Below are 21477 nucleotides of genomic sequence, written 5' to 3'. Positions count from 1 at the left end.
CTTGCATTATTTTTGAGAGACTTGCTTTCATTTTTTTTAGGAAATCTGCAGGGATATTTTCAACACCTCCAGTCTTCAGTCTTTAGGTTGCATTTTTTACATGATCTAAGTGATCCCAAACACATTCATCAACGTTGAGGTCTGGATTCTAGGCTTACTGGTCCATTGTTCTTTTTATTTATTTATTCCTTTTTTCCCCTAAATTTTCTTCTTTTTTGTCTATTTCCTTATGTCAATAATGGCTTCTTGACAGCTACGTGGCACGGTTGTTAGGCGTCAAATTTTGTCTATTTATTTTAAACGTTTTTTTTGAACCTCAGATTTGGAAACTACTGATTTTTCTCTTATTTTCCTTTGACTTTTATCTTCCTTATACAAGTGGATTATCTTACATCTCCTCATAAACATCTCAAAAATGAATAACGTTTAATAGCTTAATGACCATTTTGACTGGAAATTATATAAATAGAGGGTGGTATGTGACTTATGCACAGTACAGTATGATCCAGGTTGATTGTAATAATTTGGCTAGCAGTTGCTTTATAGTGCTACAGTGTGTAGCATTATGACTTCATGTTTGCTATATGCACAGTTCTGTGGACTCTGAGCTGAGAATTCATGTGTTGATGTTTAGAAATATAATCAGAAGTGTCTTCACGACCAGGGATCCATGTGGCACCTTGGGCAAATTTGTATTTGACGAGATTGACCTGAAAGTTAACGTATTCTCATTAGAGCTAACTCGACCTGCTAATCACTGACATTTGGCACAACACGGCGGCGGTCCTTTCGCAGGACAGATGTGAAGCTAGTTAGATTCTCTTGGCAGGCGCCCATGGGTAACAGCTTCGACTCAGCCTGTATAAAAGGCTGGGAACAAAATGGTGCCTGTGAACACATGACATTTCGAGTCCATTGTCATGCTGATCGAAAGTGCTTGCAATTGTGGTGCGCTATCTCTGCGCAACTGGCAACCCTGTTGTTGGGCAAATGCATTGCGTTAACACTGCATGTTTCTTTTGCATGGGAAACTTCTGGCTATCGGTTTAAGCTTTGAAGAGTGTGGTGAGCTAAACCCCTCCCAAACTCTCCAAACTTAATGAGCGATTATGAGTAATTACAGAGAGTGATCCCCCGACTCCAGGTTTGTGTGTGTGTGTTGTGGGGTGGGAGGAGGGTTATACAGCTGTCTCTCTCTATTAGGATTATTAGTTTTGGCACCTCTGCAATGTTCTGATTCATTTTGTCAGCTGTGAAAACTAGTACCTTTTTTATGCTTTGATTTTTACCTTACCTTTTTTTTCTTGTCTTTCTTTCTTTCTCGCTGATATCAAGTAGTTTGTCTGCCTGCAGTCAGAGACATCTAATAACGTGATCATTTCTGCTGCAGCTGGTTGCCATAGCAACAGCTCCAGCTAGTCCAACACTCTAATCGGAGTGCAGGGCCCAGGAGGAAGGATAGCCGAGTGAGGAGGACTGCATGACAGACAAGACCTAAAGGAGAGAGAGCCACAAATCCCTGCCCACAACACACCTCCAAGAAGGGAGAAATGAGTTTTGCAGCAGACATACATCCAAAACACCTCAATGCGGAACTCGGGAGGCTTTTTTTGGAGTCGTCTGGGGTCTCAGCCGAAAGCTTGTCGCATTTAAAGGAATACGCCAACATTTTTCCAACCTAGTCTCATCCCCTAAAGAACAGACACCCCTTGATTCAAAGCAACTGTCCATTGGTTTCTATTTTAAGTGTGTTTTGAAGCAACAGGTTCTCTGTTCATTTACTAAGTACGGGGGAGGAATCAAAATGATGTATCATTGAAGTGCATCTTTAAACCTGACTAGCTCTTGGCCAAGACAGACAACTGTGAAAAAGTCTAAAATTCCTTTCAACTGTATCAGACCAGTCTGGACCCTTTTAACCATTAGCAAGGTCAAGCATTTGCGATTAGCCCACGCAGATGGACATGGGCCCAAGCCAGCTTGGTCCACGTCTCTGCATTTGGTCAGCGACTGGGAAGCTTTTCCAAAGTGGCGGATTGCAGGGACAGGCAGTGAGCAGACTAGGGCATTTGCTGCCTGTTAGATGTCTTCACAAGCCTATCAATCAAAAGCGGCTGCTTTAACAAGCATAGGGGCTTACAGCTGCTTCGTCTTGATCTCATTCGCTCTGTCTCACCCTTCTCCTTCTCTCCCAGAGTTGTGCATTAGCATGCATACATGTTACTCAAGCACCTGATGCATAGTCTCTGTGCACCCAGGGCCCAAATTAAGGAACTGTCAGCGTGAGAGGTGTGGAGAAAATTTAATAAATAAATAAAATGTCGACTGTTGCAAATTAGCAAGCTGTTGTTTTTCCTGCTGGTTCCTTAGGTGAAGGCGCAAAAGGGGAGAGAGAAGGGGAGAGAGAAGGGGAGAGGGAAGGAGACAGGGACATAGAGATAGAAATTGGACGAAAAAGATGAGAGACAGACAGACGGACGAATGTGACCCGCAAAGAGTTGGGTGCTGCAGAAAGACAGTACAGATATTTGTGAGTGAATTAACTTCTCTACATTAGCTTCAGCATTCAGTCTACACTCTTAAAAACAAAGGTACCAGAAAAGATCCCTTACTGCGATGGCATAGAAGAACCACTTTTAAAGGATATTTCTTTAAAGAACCATTTTCATAAACAAGTTGTGGGAGTGTGAAGAACCTTTTTTTTAAAGTTTTAAGGAACCTCCACATACTATCAGTGTTTTAGGACCAACTTTTCTATGGTTCTTCTTTGGCAATGCTCCATAAAACCCATTCAGTTTTCAGAGATTAGTTTGCCTCACTAAGAGATGATGAATGTCTTTGTTGATACCTCCAATCATGCCTCTACCAGACCTGAAGTAGTGACTTCCTCAGGTTGAAACCGGACTGTTGGTCCTCAGTGGACATGCCCTAAAAGATCACACCCTTCTTCAATTGCAGGAAGTGTCGGAGTGTTAATTCGTTAGCCGACGGGGGTGTTAATTTCCTCTGGACCAGCTGCTTGAAACCCACAAGGTCGTTTGCGATCCAGCTTCTAAAAACTCGCTGTTTATTTCCTTGACAACTTTGTTTTTATGGAGGCTCTTGAAAGCCATGATGGTCTGGAGAGGGAAGCTGATTTGCGGAGCCATTAATGTTACAATGCTTGTTCGACACATTATGGTGTGCGGTGGCTTTGTGGACTCCACTGAACAGGCAGGTGATCAATAAAAAGGGGAAAAAAAGAAACAGTGGTACCGAGGTAACAATGAGCTGTGGTTTGCCACTACATTCTCTTTAGCTTGTATCACTCCATTTTCAAGTGATTAATTATATAGGGGCCCCCACTGCATTGAATAGATTTTCGCTTTAAAAAGAGTGGCTGTAGAACACATGGAGACCTGTATAATTCGACAGGGAAGTGTCTGTTTTTCTACTGCCTCTGTTTCATAACAGCTTCTCAACAATGAGGAAGAGACAGCTGTGCCTTGCTGCTTATACATGTATAGGTAACCAAAGGAAGTATACTTCTGACCAGAGCTGAAGAATTAGAATAGAATAGAATAGAATAGAATAGAATAGAATAGAATAGAATAGAGAATACACTAGGATAGGGTTGCATGGAATATAATAGAGTAATTTGCCTAGAGGAACCTTCTTTTGTGGTATTCAGTGGAAAAACATTGTTCATTTGTGCTATTCAGTAGGAAGGCAATAGAACAAGAATATTACATGCTGTGAACACTTAGATCTCAGATAAAAACACAGAACAATTAGAACCACATAATGCGAGAAATTGCAGCACAGAATGAGACTCTCTTTAAAGGACTTTTGTGCAGCATGTTCTGTCCTTTTTGTCCTGTTATAATGCTTATAATTAGATGATTAGCATGGTGCTAAAGCAGCACATCTCCTATGGAATGGCATAGTGTATTGAGGTATATAGTAATGGACTTTTTATATTAGTTTCGGAAGCTGATTTTTCAAAGCGTGTCAATCCTGCCTCTCTGACAGGTTTGTATATGAAGTGACCTTCTGCGGGTGGAAGGTTACTTTCTGTCATAAGAAATAACAGAGCTGCCACGTCCAGCTCTGGAAAACCAAGCCATCCCCCGGCTGTAAACCATTTACCGAGGCAGTATTATACCGTGTAAAAGCTAGTGTTAAGGTGTGGACTGTAGTAGATAAGAATGACCATCAAGAACACTGAAGTTTATAAATAGCTATATGCAAAGCTGCTGTATGTATTGGACATAAAAAAGCACAGGGTTTCATTTCAAAACGTATTATAGACCACTTTCAAGAATTCTCTTTTTTCTCATTATACACATTGTTTGAAGTGGCCTTTATACATATAAGAAATATCCATGCTTTATTATAATTAATACCACCTTTATCAGAGAAATAAAAATGTGTTTTAACAAAATACGCCAACTGTCATACTTACCAAAACTCTTCATATCCAAAGGGAATGAACCTTTTCATGTTTAGATTATATTGTGTATCTGTACCACCTTTTGAAAAAAATAATCGAATTACTTCATCTTGCGTGGTCGAGTGTTTCCCTGTGCTTGTTAGGCTTTAATAATTTAGTTCATTCCCTTGAATTGGAGTGACCTCAGCCCCTGATATTTTCTCAAACACTTTTTGCTTTCTCTTGTAACGCATGTGTGCAGTCTTGCATGGGTAAGTGTTCTTGACACACTCCGTAAGTGGTCTTTAAATTTCGAATCACAGCAAAGCCCCCCTCTCCACCCCCCGTTGTGTCAGCAGTGTCAAATGTGTTAGCACAATCAAAAACACACCACTCAATATTGATAAAAGGCTGTGAGCCATACCACCTGACCTCTACGTAACCTCTCCAGATGGGATTTGAAGCAGAATGCACTGGCTTTATATTGTAGACAGTGCTGGTAGTTCATACAGTGAGAAGCAAAAATATTGGGACAGTGAGGTGAAATGGGTTGTTTTTGTTATGTGTTTAAAAACTATGTATTCCAGATTAAAAGATGAGCATAAGATTAAAGAGAATGACTCTATTCTAGGTTTTCCTTTCAAGTTCAACCTTACTAACGTACCCTTGTTTCATTTGGTGGCTACTCCTCCAGTTTGAGATGAGCATATGTACTGGGACAAATGAATGACAGGTGATTCTGACTGCACAGTTGTTCCATATTCCCTTAATTCTAAGCACATAAAAAAGCTGTGAATGTGTAGGGTTGATTGTAGTAATTAGATTTTGCATTAGGGGTACAAAAACGGTGAATTGACTATAATGGAAAAGCAGGCAGTTTTGAACATGGGTTTAAAGCAAATACCCATCAGAACCATTGCAGAACAAATGGGCATTCTAAAAACAACAGTATGTAATCATATTGAGAAAGAAAGAGACAACTGGAAGTGTAAGCAATTTGTGATGATCAGGTCATCCCAGGAAGCCCACAGCAGCTGATGACAGGAAAATTGTTTGAGCTGTGAAGAAAACCCCCCAAAATAACATCCAAAGAAATAAACAGAGTGTTCTCCAGAGCGCAGGGGTGAAAGTGTCAGTATTCACCTTTCACAGAAGACTTCACGAGAAGGAATACACAAGCCACGAGAGGCATCGTCCTCTCGTCAGCACCAAGAACAGATGGGCCACACTGGAATTCATAAAGAAGTACGAAGATGAGCCAGAAGGGTTCTGGAGCAAAGAGAGGGACTGTGAATGACACTAAGAAACCACTTCATCTTTCAAGCATGAAGGAGGTAGTGTCATGGCTTGAGCAAGCATGGTTGTTTCTGGAATGGTTCACTGGTCTTTACTGATGATGTAACTGCTGACCATAGCAGCAGAATCAATTCTGAAATGTGCATAAACATCTTGTCTTTCCATGTCCAAATAAACGGCTCCAAACTTGTAGAATGCATCAAGACAATGGCCCAAGTTCATCAGAAAGAAAAAGTGAAAAGTTGCCAAGTCAGTCTCCTCATTTAAACCTAACTGAGCATCAATTTCACCATGATAACATTCCTAAATAAAGCAGTAAGAGGAAAGAAGAAAGGGCCTGCCATAAAGGCTTGACAGAACATTCCAAATTAAGTTATCCAGAGCCCGGTGATGTCAATGAGTTACAGACCCATTTGACATGAGGCATGTTAAGGGGTTGGGACCAAATACCAACTTTAATTTGTCCCAATGCTTATGCTCAGCTGAAATTGGTAGAGTGAAAATGGCACAACAAATGATATTTTTTCCTGTATGGTTCATGTTGTATGACCACAAATGCAAGCTGACATTCTGTTCTTTAGTCACATGCTTATCTTTTTGATCTGGAATATACATTTTATGAATATGTTATAAAAGTAACCAATTTCACCTTGTTGTCCAAGTTTGTTTCTCTCTGTATAAAGTACACCGCATGTAATAAGAGGAATATGAAAGGACCTCTGCATGTTCAGGGACGTGTTCAGTGTTTTGAGCCAATGTTATGATGGATATCATAAAACATGTACATACTGTTTTTGCTGTAGTCATGCAGGCTTGGGAAAGTATTCTCACACAGCACGTTCCCTTCCAGATCACTGACATCCTGCACAGAGCTGTAATCAGTAATGTAAGCTAAAGCTATTCTTTTTTCCAAATGAAATAGAAAAAATGATGCAAAACAGTGGAAAAATGCTTCCAAACAGTGTACAGGGCAATTTACGCATCACTGCATTGGAAATACTAAGAATGAGCCAGGTCTTTTTGTGTGCATTACAAAACCCTGTAACTAATACTCATCTGGCCCAAACAGCATTTTATCACATGCTGAGTCTACTGGGACCAGAAGAGCTATTATTTACTTTTGCTTGGCTTGCTTTCCATATAATGAAGAATAATCAGAAATGTTGGCTTGTCTTCCTGTCACATATCATGCTTACTACCAATGCAATCCTTTTGCAGTTCTTTTTAATTTTTCTGAGTATGTTTCATGTGTTATGTTTTATTAATATACAGTACTGTGCAAAAGTCAGAGATCACCCTTATTATTTAATTTCCAGGCAAAACAGCCATTATATACAAGCTTGGGAGATATTTCTGAGGAGATTAGATATAAGATAATCCAGTTGCCTAATGAAAGGGAAAATGAAAGGAAAATAAGTGGAAAAAAATAGGTTTCTAAAACTAGAGTTATATTATAAATAGATATTTATAAATTATACATATCGTAAGAGGAGAAGACAGAAAGAAAGAAAGAAAGAAATAAGAGTAGTCAGCGACTTGCACAGTTCTTGTGTACTAAGATTAAAAATTATTCTTGTGGTTTCAGTAATCAGATTACAGCTTTTACTCTAGGCTGAAATTTTTTTTGCATGTTATGTTTGTGTGTGTGTTTGTGTGTGTGTGTGTGTGTGTGTGTGTGTGTGAAAATCTGCCTTATTTGAATATGTTAATGTTTCCGTTTTTAGTTTTTAGAGCATTCAACATCATGAAAGTTAAATCAAATACACTATATGGACAGAAGTATTGGGACACATATATATTACACCTACAGGAGCTTTCATGACATCCCATTAATAAATCCACTGGCATTAATATTAAGGTAATCCCTTGTTTTCAGCTGTAACAGCTTCCACTCTTCTGGAAAGCTTTCTACAAGATTTTGGAGTGTGTCTGTGGGAATTTTTGTCCATTCATCTACGAGATCAGACACTGATGTTGGAAGAGAGGGCCTGGCTCGCAATCTCTGTGCTAGTTCATCCCAAAGGTGTTCGATGGGGTTGAGGTCAGGGCTCTGTGTGGGCCAGTCAAGTTCTTCTACATCAAATTCACCCAGCCATGCCTTTATGGATCTTGCTTTGTGCACTGCAGTACAGTCATGCTGGAACAGAAAAGGTTCTTCCCCAAACTGTTCCCACAAAGTTGTAAGCATACAATTGTCCAGAATGTCTTGATATGCTGAAGCATTAAGATTTCCCTTCCCTGAAACTAAGGAGCCTAGGCCAACCCCTGAAAAACAACCCCATAGCATTATCCCTCCTCCACCAAACTTTACAGTTGGCACAATGCAGTCAGGCAGGTAACATTCTGCTGGCATTCGCCAAATCCAGACTCGTCCATCAGACAGATAGAGAAGCGTGACTCCACAGAATAGGGTCTAGGGTCCAGTGGCCAGCGCTTTACAGCACTCCGTCCGACGTTTGGCATTGTGGGCCATGGAAACCCATGCCATGAAGCTCCCGGCACACAGTTTTTGTGCTGATGTTGATGCCAGAGGAGGTTTGAACTCTGCAGTTATTGAGTCAGCAGAGCGTTGGCGGCTTTTATGCACTATGCGCCTCAGCACTCAGCGACCCTACTCTGTAACTTTGGTAGCTTTTGTTGAGTTGCTATGGTCCCTAAACATTTCTACCATTCAGCAATAACAGTTGATTGTGGAATATCTAGGAGAGAAGAAATTTCACGAACTGACTTGTTGCAACGGTGGCATCCTATTACAGTACCATGCTCTAATTCAGTGAGATCTTTAGAACGACCCATTCTTTCGCAAATGTTTGTAAAGGCAGACTGCATGGTTAGGTGCTTGATTTTATACATCTGTGGCAATGGGACTGAATGAAACATCTGAATTTGGTGACTAAGAGGAGTGTCCCCATACTTTTGTCCATAAAGTGTATGAGAAGTGTACTTTTCCTGTCTGCTCTCAATTTTGCGGTAAACAAGAAGAGTTATTTTCAGAAGAGGGAGGGTCTGCCCTCTTTGTGGGCTTGCTTATAAACTGAGTACTTTATTTGATCCATTCAATTGAATGTATTGTTTAATGCCTGTGTGTACTGAATTGAAAGGCTTATGCTGAAGAACACAGTGCACTGTATTGTTACACTCATAGCATACATCTAGTTTATGCTTGTGTGTGTGTGTGCAGAGTGAGTCTGAATGCAGAGACTTTGCAGTTCACTGCTCTCTCCTTCAGGGAGGGCCTACATGGTGTCACTTGCCACTAGAGGCAGTCAGGCAGTCAGGCCAGAGAGACAGCGCCGCAGTGCAAAACAGTCAATCAATGCAAAGAGCGCTCATAAAACGTCTGTGTTGAGTTTTCATCATCATTCATATCCAGTTGCTGGACTGGCGTTATTGCAAACTATTCCCCTCTACATTAAAAACACACTCATTTTTTATGATTGGCGCAGAAGACAGAATGCTGTCACCTGCTTTTATTTCTGAGCAGACACTGCCCTCTAGTGTTGGCAAGTGGAGTGGAAATTCAGCCACTGCAGCAACAGATGCCACTGGAGAGAACATAAACAGTGGATTATAGGATAGCGCAGAAACCTCTGGAGGCTGGTTTGAGTCACACATTACAACCTCAGAAAAGACATGTCAATACTTATATAGGCAGCTGCAATGTAATGTAGGCTATATGTTTCTCTTTTATTGGCTTACTTGTATCTACTTATTGAACCATAGAGTCTCTAGTTACTTGTTTCAACCATGAATCTTTAATGTGGTTATAACCTCTGCATCATTTCACTAAATGGTCAGATTCAGTCAGCTCACTGAAGCACACAGCCGTGAGCTCCGTGTTCTGACTAGGGATGCGACAATACAGGAATTTTGTCTTTGATACTGATACCAATTATAATATCACAGTGTCTGACATCAAAACAATACTATGGCAAAAATATTAAAAACACTCTAAATTGTTGGAAAACCCAGAACATAAAAATAGTCTAATTGTTCCATCTGATTTAACATCCTTGCTTTTTGAATTCAGTGTCTTTTAATCAATACAAAACACGATTGTTTTTGGAAGCATAATAAAACTTTTGACTTAAATGTTTTAGATACACAAATGACCATGTAATGTGCAATCTGAATTTACAGCAAGAATACAAGGTCAGTATCATGTGATGTGAGCCTATTTAAATAAAGAATTTAAAGTACTGCAAGTTAGAGAACTGAATTGTTTACCACCTTGTAGTACTGAACAAGCATCAGAATTTCCATAGATTGTGCAACACTAGTTCTGAAGGAACCATTTCCAAATACAGTGTGTATATCTCATGTTCTATGTTCAGGATCTTGGAACTGCAGCAGAATGGGGATATGGACATCCTGAAGCTGAAGTGGTGGCCCAGAGACAGCCCGTGTGACCTGTACTCGGCTGTAGGCACCAAGAAAAGTGGCAGTGCCTTGGACATCCATAGCTTTGCTGGTGTGTTCTTTGTGCTGGCAGCAGGCGTGGTGCTGTCCTGCCTCATCGCTACCGTGGAGACCTGGTGGACAAGGCGGAAGGGCTCCAGAGTGCCCTCCAAGGAGGTGAGAATCCTAAGGGGCAGAGCTTCACCAGAGCTGGTGGGTTGGTTGATGAAGGTCACAAAAAAACACTTAGCAAAGGAGGTGATCACTCTAATGGGACAAATATGCTTTAAAACTTTAAACCTCTCTAGAATTTAGCACAGCTCTTAGCTGAATTAAATTTTGTTTCCATTGTTTAGTGTCAGCAAAGGGGGTGCATTTAATGGCCTCTCTAATATAGAAGTAACACAGTGAACTGGCCAAAAAGATGAAGTCTGAGACAGCCAGGCTAACAAAGAGCACACAAATCTTTCTGAGGGCACGCTTATCTCAAGACTCAAGACAGAGACATAAACATAGACTCTTCAAAGACAAAAACAGGCAATTGCCAAAGATATACTGGCCATAATGGAGCTATGTTGTTAAAATCTCTTAAAAGGTGTTATGAAATCAATGTCCTTACTAGTGTTGCATAATAATCTAATATTGATCATTCCTATCAAAGGAAAGTAGCAAGGATATTGAATAAAATGAAGCAGCAACTGGAAGACCGTTTTAATATTTCGCCCAGCCTCAGATAGTCCTTATTTTGTGTATTGCTTGTTAATGCTTAGGAAAATTAATTGGCAACAACAAATGGAATGTAATTCCGCTTTTTGGCAGCTCAGGTTTAGCAATTAAGATGAAACTGTCTCACTCCAAATGGGAACATTTGGATGCTCTAAATGACAGGATCCATTTTGCTACACTGTCCACTTCATACCATAACATCAACTGCAGGCCAATTAATCCAAATTGAAGTAGTGTACAAGACAGGGGAAAAGACTTCTGCTGTTAAAAGCCCACAACACCTGAACTGCTTCTGTCTGACAGAATGATTTAACCCTAATGGCTCCTCATCACCCTCTCAGATGTCAGGTTGCAGGTGTTTGTCTCTTCCAGTCAATACTTTACTACAACCCACTCAATACAATGCAAACTGCTCACGTCCATCAAGTCCAAGTCCCTTCCCATACACTTACCTCACTCGTCTGCCATGGCATCCGAATGAGCCTAGCCATAGAGGCCCCCCACACCACAGGCAGTGCATGCAAACACTTTTTGTTCACGGTTCTAGATAAAAAACAAAGGTGTAAAGAATGAAAAAAACAACAGCTCACCCTACAGACTGCTTTTTGATCAGTGAGCAGGGTTTGGGTCCAGCCTTGAGCCGCCCTCTCCCCTGCCTTCCTAACAGCTTTCATCTGCCAGCAGAAGCAGCAGGCTGCACACCACCCCACCACACACAGCAATGGCTGGAGCAGCCCCCCTCCCGCCATCTCTGTTATGGCTCTGTCCTCAGGCCACTGACCCACTGACCACTCCATAGGCACAGAGCAGTTGGAGTGGCTAGGGTGCATCAGATAATGAATTTGAAGATACAAAAGTTTCATGTTTAAATAAATTAATAAATAAATAAATAAATAAAATCTTAAAAAAACAATAGAATACAACAGAGCACGTTTGGTGCTTGGATCCCAAAATACATGAAGTATGGTTGTATAAGATACTGTATACTATATGATACTGTAGTATTTGACACTTACACAGTATGATATAGTAGATGATGGTTTCCTGAAATATTTCCTGACTTGGGGTCCAAAAGTCTTAGGCTGACAGTGAAAATGCTTCTATTTTGCCTTCTTTTGTAATTTAAAACTAAATTTTATACTACTAATTATATTATCAGCATAACAATTTAAGCGAAAAGTAGAATGTTTCAAAATACCTACATAAGTTTCAGAATTTCTTGGTGTTTGGTTTGTCCCTCTTTTACTTTATTGAGAGTGTGCACTCAAGCTGACATGGACTGCAAACATTTCTGCAAAAACCTCTGATAAGTAGATCAAATCCACCTTAGAGTTGTCTGAACATGACAGCGTCAATAGAAGAGAAAGGACTAAAAAAATCTGTCTTTTTTGTACAAATGCCCTAACATGGTCAGTGTCTCCTTCAATTTACTAGTCATAACTTTTTTTTCAAAAAAAAATTCCAAAATTCTTAAAACTTTCTGTTGTTTATTTCCAGGTTTCGTTATCGATATGGTCTCAGACTCTGGACCCAACTGTATCTCTTTTCAGTGGCCTTTTAAAGTAAGCATACCGGCTGGAGATATATTTATTGTGTCTCCTTGGTTCTTGGAGGAAGGACAGCATACTGACAAAAATCATATTCATCTCACTCTCATATGTTCACAGCTCACGTACTGGCTGTGTACATTTATTTACAAGTGTATGGCTAAAATATTTAGAGTACCTTTTCTGGCAAAAGGACCGTGCATGCTCTAATTATTGTGAAGTGTACGCATAAGCATATGGTGCTTTAAAGGTAATTAATAGCAGTCTTTGATATGATTATCAGCATAAGGTGAAATGGAAGCTGATTTCTTGTGAGGATTTCTAAAGTGGCTTTCAGAAGGTCGACTGTCACACTTGAACCTCCTCTCTGCTCCTGCGGCGTGATCACGTTGAGGCGGCTCCATTCTTCAGTGCGCTCTTCCAGAAGGTTCCATCACACTTGAAGCTTGTCAGGGCTCACTGACAGGCAAAACACACACACACACACCCGCAAGGACACACAGCTGAGCTCACCACTCACACTCGAATGATCAATCGGTTTTAATATTAGCAGCGAACTGATTGGCAGACGGCAAAAGATAAAAGCTAAGATAAAAGCCCATTTCTAACACATTGTCATGGCGTTGCTGTTACCGTCACACTAAGGACATCAGTAATGTGTCAAGTATTTGCTTAGACTTATTTCATCATTTTTTAAACTCTCATTTTCCATTGTATACATCAGTTTTTTTTCATGGGCATAATGTAACACCTTAACTTCTAAGTGGCGTGCCTTTGCATCTAAACACTCTCTCTCTGTGGAAGCCTATTCCTTCCAGGCAGTGGAGAATAAAATTACTGATTTTTCTTCTCCTCTGTTTCTGACAGCAGTATGACAAAATGTTTATGTTGTATCTGAAAATAATGGTTTATTTTCTAAAAATACTGACTTAGTATATCATAATAATTACTTTTTATCCTAAAACCCTTATTTTCTTGGAATTAAATAACTCATTATTTCAGCTTAGTATTTCATCAAAGCTAGTCACTAATTCAAGATATTTAGTCAGTATTTTTACAAACTAAATCATAATTTCAAGACACTAAGTTAATAGTTTGAGGAAACAAGTCATTATTTTTAAATGCTAAGAATTAAACTAAGTCAGTATTTTGAGAAAATAGTTATTTTTTTGAGATATTTAGTCAGTATTTCGAGAAAATAAGTCATTAGTTCAGGATATTTATCAATGTTTTGCCAATGTTTTGACCTATGGTTGCCTCAAACAGAACAAAACACATTTTTCTCCTCTTTTTGGTGGGAATGGGCTTTCGTACATTCCTAACCCATCCTGACAGCTTTCGTTGTTTCCTGCTATAATAACTCTTGACACCTGTACTAACACCAAAACAGTAGAACGAATTTTTGTGTTTGTGTCTCTGTCTCTTAACATGCGCACACACACACACACACACATAGCCTGCATATGTCATGGTGTTAGCCTGTCCCTGTTTCCTCTCTCTCTGCTTTTCTGTGATCTCTTGGCCGTCCCTCTCTCTTGGTGTGAGTTGATTGGATATGACAAATCATCAAAGCACATTCTGCCTCCCTTGAACAAGCCATGTTTTTCTCAGAGCGCCACCTGCCAGTAGTGAGGGGAGAGACGGTCAATTGGATCCACAAAACCGGAGAACGCACGGTGTGATGAGCAAGCTATGCCACTGGCCAAGCTGTGTCCTCTTCATGTGCCTGACAAAAAAAAAAATGAAAATGCAACAACAAAAAAGACTGTCCCTTCACCTCGAATGTCTGCTGTGTCATTGCTGTTACGATTATGTGGAGTCCAGCATTGCCTCTAAGAATTTTTAGAACATTACTGTGATCATGGTCAGCTTATTTAACCCCTTAAATTGCCAGACTAAGTGTAACGTCCACATTTCATTTTCATTTCAAGTCTTAGCTGAGTAATAAGCTCACAGTTGAAGGGGTTAAGGGACCAGTTTCTCTACTCTTTCTTTTTCAATCAAAGGCCTTTTCTGAAAAGTAAAAGTAATTTTTTTTTGTGAACTTAAAAAGGGTTTCCAAATTGCAAAGGTTGCTGAACGCCACACAATCTTCTGTGTTGACCATTATTCTGACCTCAAGAAATGTGTGATTTCTGTCAGAAAAAGCCAAAAAAAGTCATGTGAGATTTACTGTCTCCGGCTGAAACAACGGCATTCTTTTATTTGTTTTTGTTTTTTATTTTTGTTTTGTTTTGTAGATAAGTACTCTGTGTTGAAGGGTTAAAGCGGGCGAGGGAGAGAAATGAAAAAATGCCATTTTTACCATCTCACCTTTCCAGGTATCTGGCTCGTTGGACTTAGCAAAGAACAAAAAAAGCCAAATCTGTGTGCTGACTATTTGTTTGTTTGTCTTTCTCTACTCATTCCCCCACCTCTCTCAAACAACCTCTTTCTCGTTTCTCATTTGCCTGCTCCATCCGTCCGTCTGTCTGCTCGCCCGTGCATCCGTCTGTCTCCATCCCTCTGTCCTCCTGCGGCTCGTGGACTGGCTTGTGGCTGTGCAGACACAGGCTGACGGGCCGTCTGTCAGACAGGACGAGCCGTGCCACGAGCCACAGAGTGACATCTCACTCACGCTCAGGCCCTCATCCAATCACCTGTCGCCTGCATGCTGCGCCACACCTCTGGACTCCACCCTGCGCCACACGTTCGCCATCCCATCGCGAACTGTCTTCTGCCAACACTGAGCGGCCCTCTTTCTTCATTCAGCAAGCCTCCAGCACACGTAGGTTGTGGAACATACCCCCTAAACAAGTCACAAATACATTGTTCAATGAATTGACCAACAGTCTGTCTTACATACACCTCAGATAAATACAGCAGTGCAAAAATACAAAACAATAAATACATAAAAGCCGTAAAAATTTTTGGTACTTAATGGTTCACTTATGATCAAGGTTACTGAACACTACTCAATCCTCTACTGAATCTTCTGTGCTAATCAATTCTCTGACCTCGAGAAGTGTATTGATTTCTGTCAGAAGAAGCAAAAAAGAGATATAATCATGTCAACAAATACACTTGAGAAAGGATTTATAGTGTTTATAAATAAGTTTTTAAATTGGTGTGTGTATGTGTGAGATTTAATATATTTTGAGATTATTATGAGATTATTTTTAAAACCAATCTGTGCTAATTTTTAATCAGGAGTCTAAAGAAATCGGTTCTTTCAAAAGCAAAACGCAAAAGCATCCAGTGCTTGGATTCATATCTAAACTGAAGCTTTCATTGATCCCTTATAATCTTCCTCTACACACACTCACACTTAAAGGGATATTTTAGGGAAAAATCGAATTTACAATTTCCCCCTTTCCCCAAAAATATACAGTAAGCCAAGACATGTTTGATGTCTGAAGTTTACTTCCTTAATTTTGCACTTGAGCGACTAGTCTAATGAAGCTTACAAGTGATAGAAGCTTACATGCAACAATTAGCTTTGTGCAAAAATCATCAGACCCTTGCCTCGAATCACATTAGGATAAGTAATCTCAAAAAGATTTGCTTATGACATTCCCGACACTGCGTGACATTTTGCATAGCTAAGAACAGTAGTAGCCATCTTTAGTAGGCTAAATTTTGTCTGGATTTAAGTGGTTTTTGGCAACAAAACATGTCTTGGCTAATCAGCTACTTTTGAGGTATGGGGAAAATTGTGTATTCTCACCAAACTATCGCTTTGAAGTGTGATGACTCATTGGATCTTCTCTTACTCACTTTTTTTCCACTGTATAAAGCCCATTGCCCATTGTACAAAGCCCGTTGCTCTTTGAGATCAGGTACCCACAAGTCTCCCACACTTTGCCCTGCACAACTTGGAAGTATGAGGCTTACAGTGGAATTCCAACCCAAGCCCAGCCAGGCCCACCTCTCCCCCTCCCTATACTCAGGGTCTGTTTGGCTGCCACTGCTGGACAAAGTCCTAGGATTGCACTTGAAACTCTTCACAAACAGGAAGCCATTCTGCCCTCTAGGTCCACTGCAGCCCCTCAGAAAGGCCAGCATCCTGTGAGTGTGAATGTTAAATATGACTAGGAGAAAAAGCAGACAATGCTGTTACCTAGGCCATAATTCTACAATAGCTATAATTCTCCACCCAACACAAGTTTTAACAGTAGGAATATTATAAAGCATTGTATTCATATTTCTGTGGTGCACACTTTTAAAAATACAGGTGCTTTGGTAGGTGAAGAACCAAAGAAGGGTTCTTTGGAAAGATTCTATAGCACAATGCTTCTTAATCCTGCTCCTGGTGACCCACAGCACTGCACATTTCAAGTATTCCTTGTTGCAAGCTCATCAACTGATTATGGAGCCCTCCATGAGCAGGATCAGGTGGGCTCAGGCAGGGAATATGAAACTGCAATGCTGTGAGTCGCCAGGAGCAGGATTAAGAAATATTGCTATAGAAGATACTAAAGCAGTGGTTCCCAAACCGCTCCTCAGGGAGCCCAAGATGGAACAGAGCAAAAGTCTGTAGCACCTGTGGGCCCTGAGGGCTGGTTTGGGAACCACTGCCCTAAAGAAACTTTCACTAGATGGCTCTTTATATAAATGAGATGTGCTTGTGTGAAGAACTGTTTTTAAAATTGAAAGAACCTCCATATAATGTAAAAATATTCTCCCCTACTTAAATGTTTATTTTTTTTTGTCAAAACTGTACATCCAAGTGAAAAACCATATAGGAACCTTTATTTTTAAGAGTGTAGTAGTGTAGTAATGTGCTCAGTCTCTGAGTGTGCAGCTAGGAATTAGGACAATACTATAAAGCAGTGTTACTTGCCCCTTATATAGAAACATGTCCATATACCTTCCTTACTACAGCTCAGCATTTATCATTTTTTTGTGCCTCTCTTCCCATCCTCATTTGTTCATGCTGCTCACGCTGCAATCACAAACTTGACTACAACTCCATTTCACTACTTAACTCCTCCTGTTTCAATTCCCACCTAATCTATTGCAATTTCCTTCCCAACTTGAATCTTGGTAACTCCTCATCCATGCAACCTTTACTTGCTCCACCTGTACTAAACCCATCCTCTCACTCCCTCCTTTCTCCCTGTTGGCTAACCACGCTGCTTCCATGCCACACTAACCCATCCTCCTCTGTTTCTTCTCTTATGATCGCACACTTTCCCCACTCTCCTCACTTTATACCCGTTACCTCTTCTGTCCTCTTCTGCTCCTGTAACAACCCTCACCCCTCCTCCTCTTCTGTCTTTCTTTCTCTCTCTCCTTATTTCCTCCTCTGACTCCCAACCCCCTGCCCCCTTCCCTGCTCCACTACTCCTACCTTTCCAACCCCCTCCCTCCCCAAACAGGACGACAAGGAGATTGACCTGGAGCACCTCCACCGGCGGGTCAACAGCCTGTGCACAGAGGACGAGAGCCCCCACAAGCAGTTCTCTGCCTCCTCCATCGACTTGACACCCCTGGACATGGACTCGCTGCCAGCCGCCCGGCAGGCGCTGGAGCAGATCAGTGACTTCCGCAACACTCACATCACCACCACCACCTTCATCCCCGAGCAGATCCAGACGCTGAGCCGCAGCCTGTCGGCCAAAGCAGCCGCCGGTTTCGCCTACGGGGCCGTGCCAGATCAGCGGGGTGCTGGGCCCTTCCGCCAGCGGGCGCCTAATGGCGGCTTCTTCCGCAGTCCCATCAAGACCATGTCCAGCATCCCTTACCAGCCCACACCAGCACCCAGCTTCAGCTACGGCAATGACCCAGACAGGGGCACCTCCATATAAAAGACCACCAGGACCTCAGAAGAATGGAGACAAAAAATACAACAAAAAAATAAAAACACACAAAAGAGAATACATATATGTAAATACCAGTCTTTTTTTCAGTCGTCCCTTCCTTTTTCACATTGTTTCTTTTTTTTTCACTTTTTCCGGCTGGCAGAAGTGTTGGGGGCACTGGTCCTGCCTGAATTCACCTCCCTGTTGAGGATGAGGAAGGTGTTTGGTTTCTTTCTTGTCGTTGTGGTCAGTTGGAGATCTCTCAATGTGAACAAAGATGACTTTAACTTTCATTTTTTGTTTTTATCCACATTTGAAGTTTGAGTGTTTGGAGAGAACTTAAAAAGAAAAAGACTTATATGAACCTTACAACCATGGGATGTTTACATTATTTTTTTGTTTTGTTTCTGGACAAAATGAGAGAGAAAAAAAATCACTGCACTTTGCAGAGTGACCTACAGACCCGCAATAACTTGAGGCTTGTTCAAGAAGCCTCGTCTAACTTAATTCTCAGTTCACACTGGACTGGGAGCTTGGTTAATGGCATCTTTTAACAGTGAGCTGTGACCAATGGCACTGCACCCACCGGGCTCCTTCATACACACATGGGACACTCTGTATAAGAGAAAGACTGAATCAAAACAAAACACATTGACAAGTCCAAGTGTAGAAGGAGGGGATGCAGCTAAGGCTTCTAAATGTGTTTTACTGACTTTGTTTGAAGTATAACAAATCTTAAAATGTGTGGAATGTGTCTGGTCAGAAAGTTTAAACAAGAAAAAAAAATGATCAGTGCTGTCTGTTGTTTCTTTCTTGTTTTTTTTTATTTACTTATATAAGTTTTGAAATTGCTTCAGTGCCATCATCTTACACTGGTTTGCATCATTCAGTCATGGAAAGCTTTTTTGTTTTTCCTCTTTCGCAGCTGTATGCCTGGATTTGACCATCTACATTTTGTACAATAGCCTCATTGCGTGGACCACCAGCTTATGGCTAATATGCGCCGCAGCTTTCGGAGGTCAAGAAGAGAAAGAGCTTTCAAACTTTCAAAAGGGATTCTCGACACAAGCCTTAGATGGAGGGCTCTTTTTAATCTTTCGCCATGCGTCCTCAAACCTACAGCAGGCCATCCCGAAAGAGCAGACGCAGCGGCTACTTTGGGGGGAATTCTTTGAAATAACTTTCTATTTTGTTTCATAAATGTTAAGGGGTAATATTTATCTAACTTTTTTTTAAGTGCTAATTGTTAAAACAAGGCCATCAAAGTGTGATGACAGGTTAAAAAGACACATTTTGAGAAGTTTAAAGAGAAAAATACAAAAAAAAAACATCCGAACAGTTTTCACTAACACTGTATTAATATTACTAATGTTAGTTGTTTAGAATGAGCTTTCAGTTTTGTTATCCTCAGACTAATTCGCCAAACGTCGTGTGTAGAGAACAGCAACAGTGTTTTTTGACGACAGCATTCTAGATGTACTTTTCTTAAGCTATGGCTACTGAATGACAATAGGAACAATTTTTGTTTAGTATCAATTTCAAGATTTTTATTTAGTATAAATGAGAAGACGTTAAAATGTATATTTTACATGGAGATAATTTTTTGGTTGGATTAAAGAGAAGATATAGAGTTTAACATAAAAAGCCGAGCATCGCGTTAGACACCATTGCACTAATTGAGTTCTCCACAGTCCCTCAGTTGGTGAGGCGTTCAGATTTTGGCTTCATTTCATGTTGAGTTCTGGATTTATGAAGGCAAGTTATTTTCCATACAAAAAAAGCATGTACAACTTGCTAAGCCTGTAACATTTTTAATTTCTTACATAGTATGTACAGGATTTACTTGATCATTTTCGACTGATTATAATGTACAGTATTTAATATAGGCCTATTTTGTTGTATGTGTTGCATATTATTCAAATGGAACAAACTGAGGCCTCTGTTACAAGTGGCAAAGCTTTCTGTGTATAATTTGTCTAATAAACATGTTTTCTACAGTGGGTTTAGTTGTCTTTGCTGTATCAGAAGACTTAATTTAGGCCTGGTTTAGGCTTTGGTATTTTTAGTATGAGTTGTGATGTCCTCTTTGTTCTTGCTTTTTACTCACTTTTAGCTATGCAGAGATTCACAAATTTCTATGCAACAAGTTTTAAACACGCCACAGGTACCTTGGACAAAATGTTTTGGCTGATCATTGACCGTGTGCACCAGACGTCATGCCCTCAGAGACACACAGAATAGCACAGCAGCAGATCACATCATGCTTGAGTGAGTAGAGAAGAGCCAAGGCTGCCCCACCAGTCTCATCCCACATGCTTCAAAAGGCCAAGTTCTTGGATCAGCATGCTTATATGAATATATGACTATCTTTTAGGATAACACTTTATATATAACAGGCTCCTATAAATAGCAACCTAATCACTATTTAATACTTTGTTAATAATAGTTGATGAGTATATAGTTGTTACTTGTGCATCAGTAAGTGCCACTATTTTAATTATTAACCTTTTACTTGGTGACTCCCAAATAATTAAAGACTTTATAATAGGGGACCAATTAAAGTTTATTAATTTATAACCACTTAATAATGATTACCTAAGCATTCAGGAAGTTTATCACATGGTAGTAAGATAGTAAATAATCATTCAATGCTAGACATAGGTGGTTCATTCATAATTATTATTCATTATTTTTATGCTACTAAATAAATTCTTGATATTAAAGTTAGATCATTTCTGAGTATCAAATAACAATCATTAATAATTGTATCAATTTCATATATCAATATCTAACAATAATCAACGAACTACTAGATAATGATTAAGCTGCTGTTTATTACGGCCTGTTACTGAAAAGTGTATTAATAACATGCCCCTTATGGTCATATTATTCAAACTAATCAGCTTGTTTTATGACTATTCAAGATTATGGACTTATCATTTATGTTTATAAATAAAATAAATAAATTGCTTTTTTAAGTTGTATTGGTTATTTTAATAGATCTTAAAATCTTCCTTCCATTAATAGTACAACTTTTAGTTCTTTCTTATACCTCCATGGGCTTTTCAACTTTGGAGAACGATTTCGTCTTCTACTACTTCTTCTTCTTTGTCTGCTTCTGGTATTGTAATAAATATTCTTGGCGTTTTAAGTATTATTTGCACTGGTGTAAACGCTCTCACTGTCCACTGGATGTCGCCTGTAATCCCCTGAGCACTGCGACTGTTTTCCTGCTGCCTGAGGCAGACAGACAGACACCTGTGCACCCAGCACGATTTCAGTTTCTTTCTATTTGAACAACGTGCAAATTTCAGGA

At 40.1% G+C, this 21477-nt stretch overlaps 1 protein-coding gene across 1 annotated transcript in view; it reads left to right on the top strand.

Annotated features, from left to right (window-relative positions):
* grid2 (glutamate receptor, ionotropic, delta 2) overlaps positions 1-20161 on the top strand; it is a 588027-nt gene extending 567866 nt beyond the window's left edge. Inside the window, exons 15-16 of the mRNA XM_036578447.1 lie at positions 10042-10282; positions 17739-20161. Coding sequence (XP_036434340.1) covers positions 10042-10282; positions 17739-18167 — 670 coding nt within the window. The 3' untranslated portion in view covers positions 18168-20161. The remainder of the gene's footprint in view (positions 1-10041; positions 10283-17738) is intronic.
* The last annotated feature ends 1316 nt before the right edge of the window (positions 20162-21477 follow it).

The sequence above is a fragment of the Colossoma macropomum genome, unplaced genomic scaffold (assembly GCF_904425465.1).
Source record: "Colossoma macropomum unplaced genomic scaffold, Colossoma_macropomum, whole genome shotgun sequence".
NCBI classification, from domain to species: domain Eukaryota; kingdom Metazoa; phylum Chordata; class Actinopteri; order Characiformes; family Serrasalmidae; genus Colossoma; species Colossoma macropomum.
This window is presented reverse-complemented; position numbering and strand designations above follow the sequence as displayed.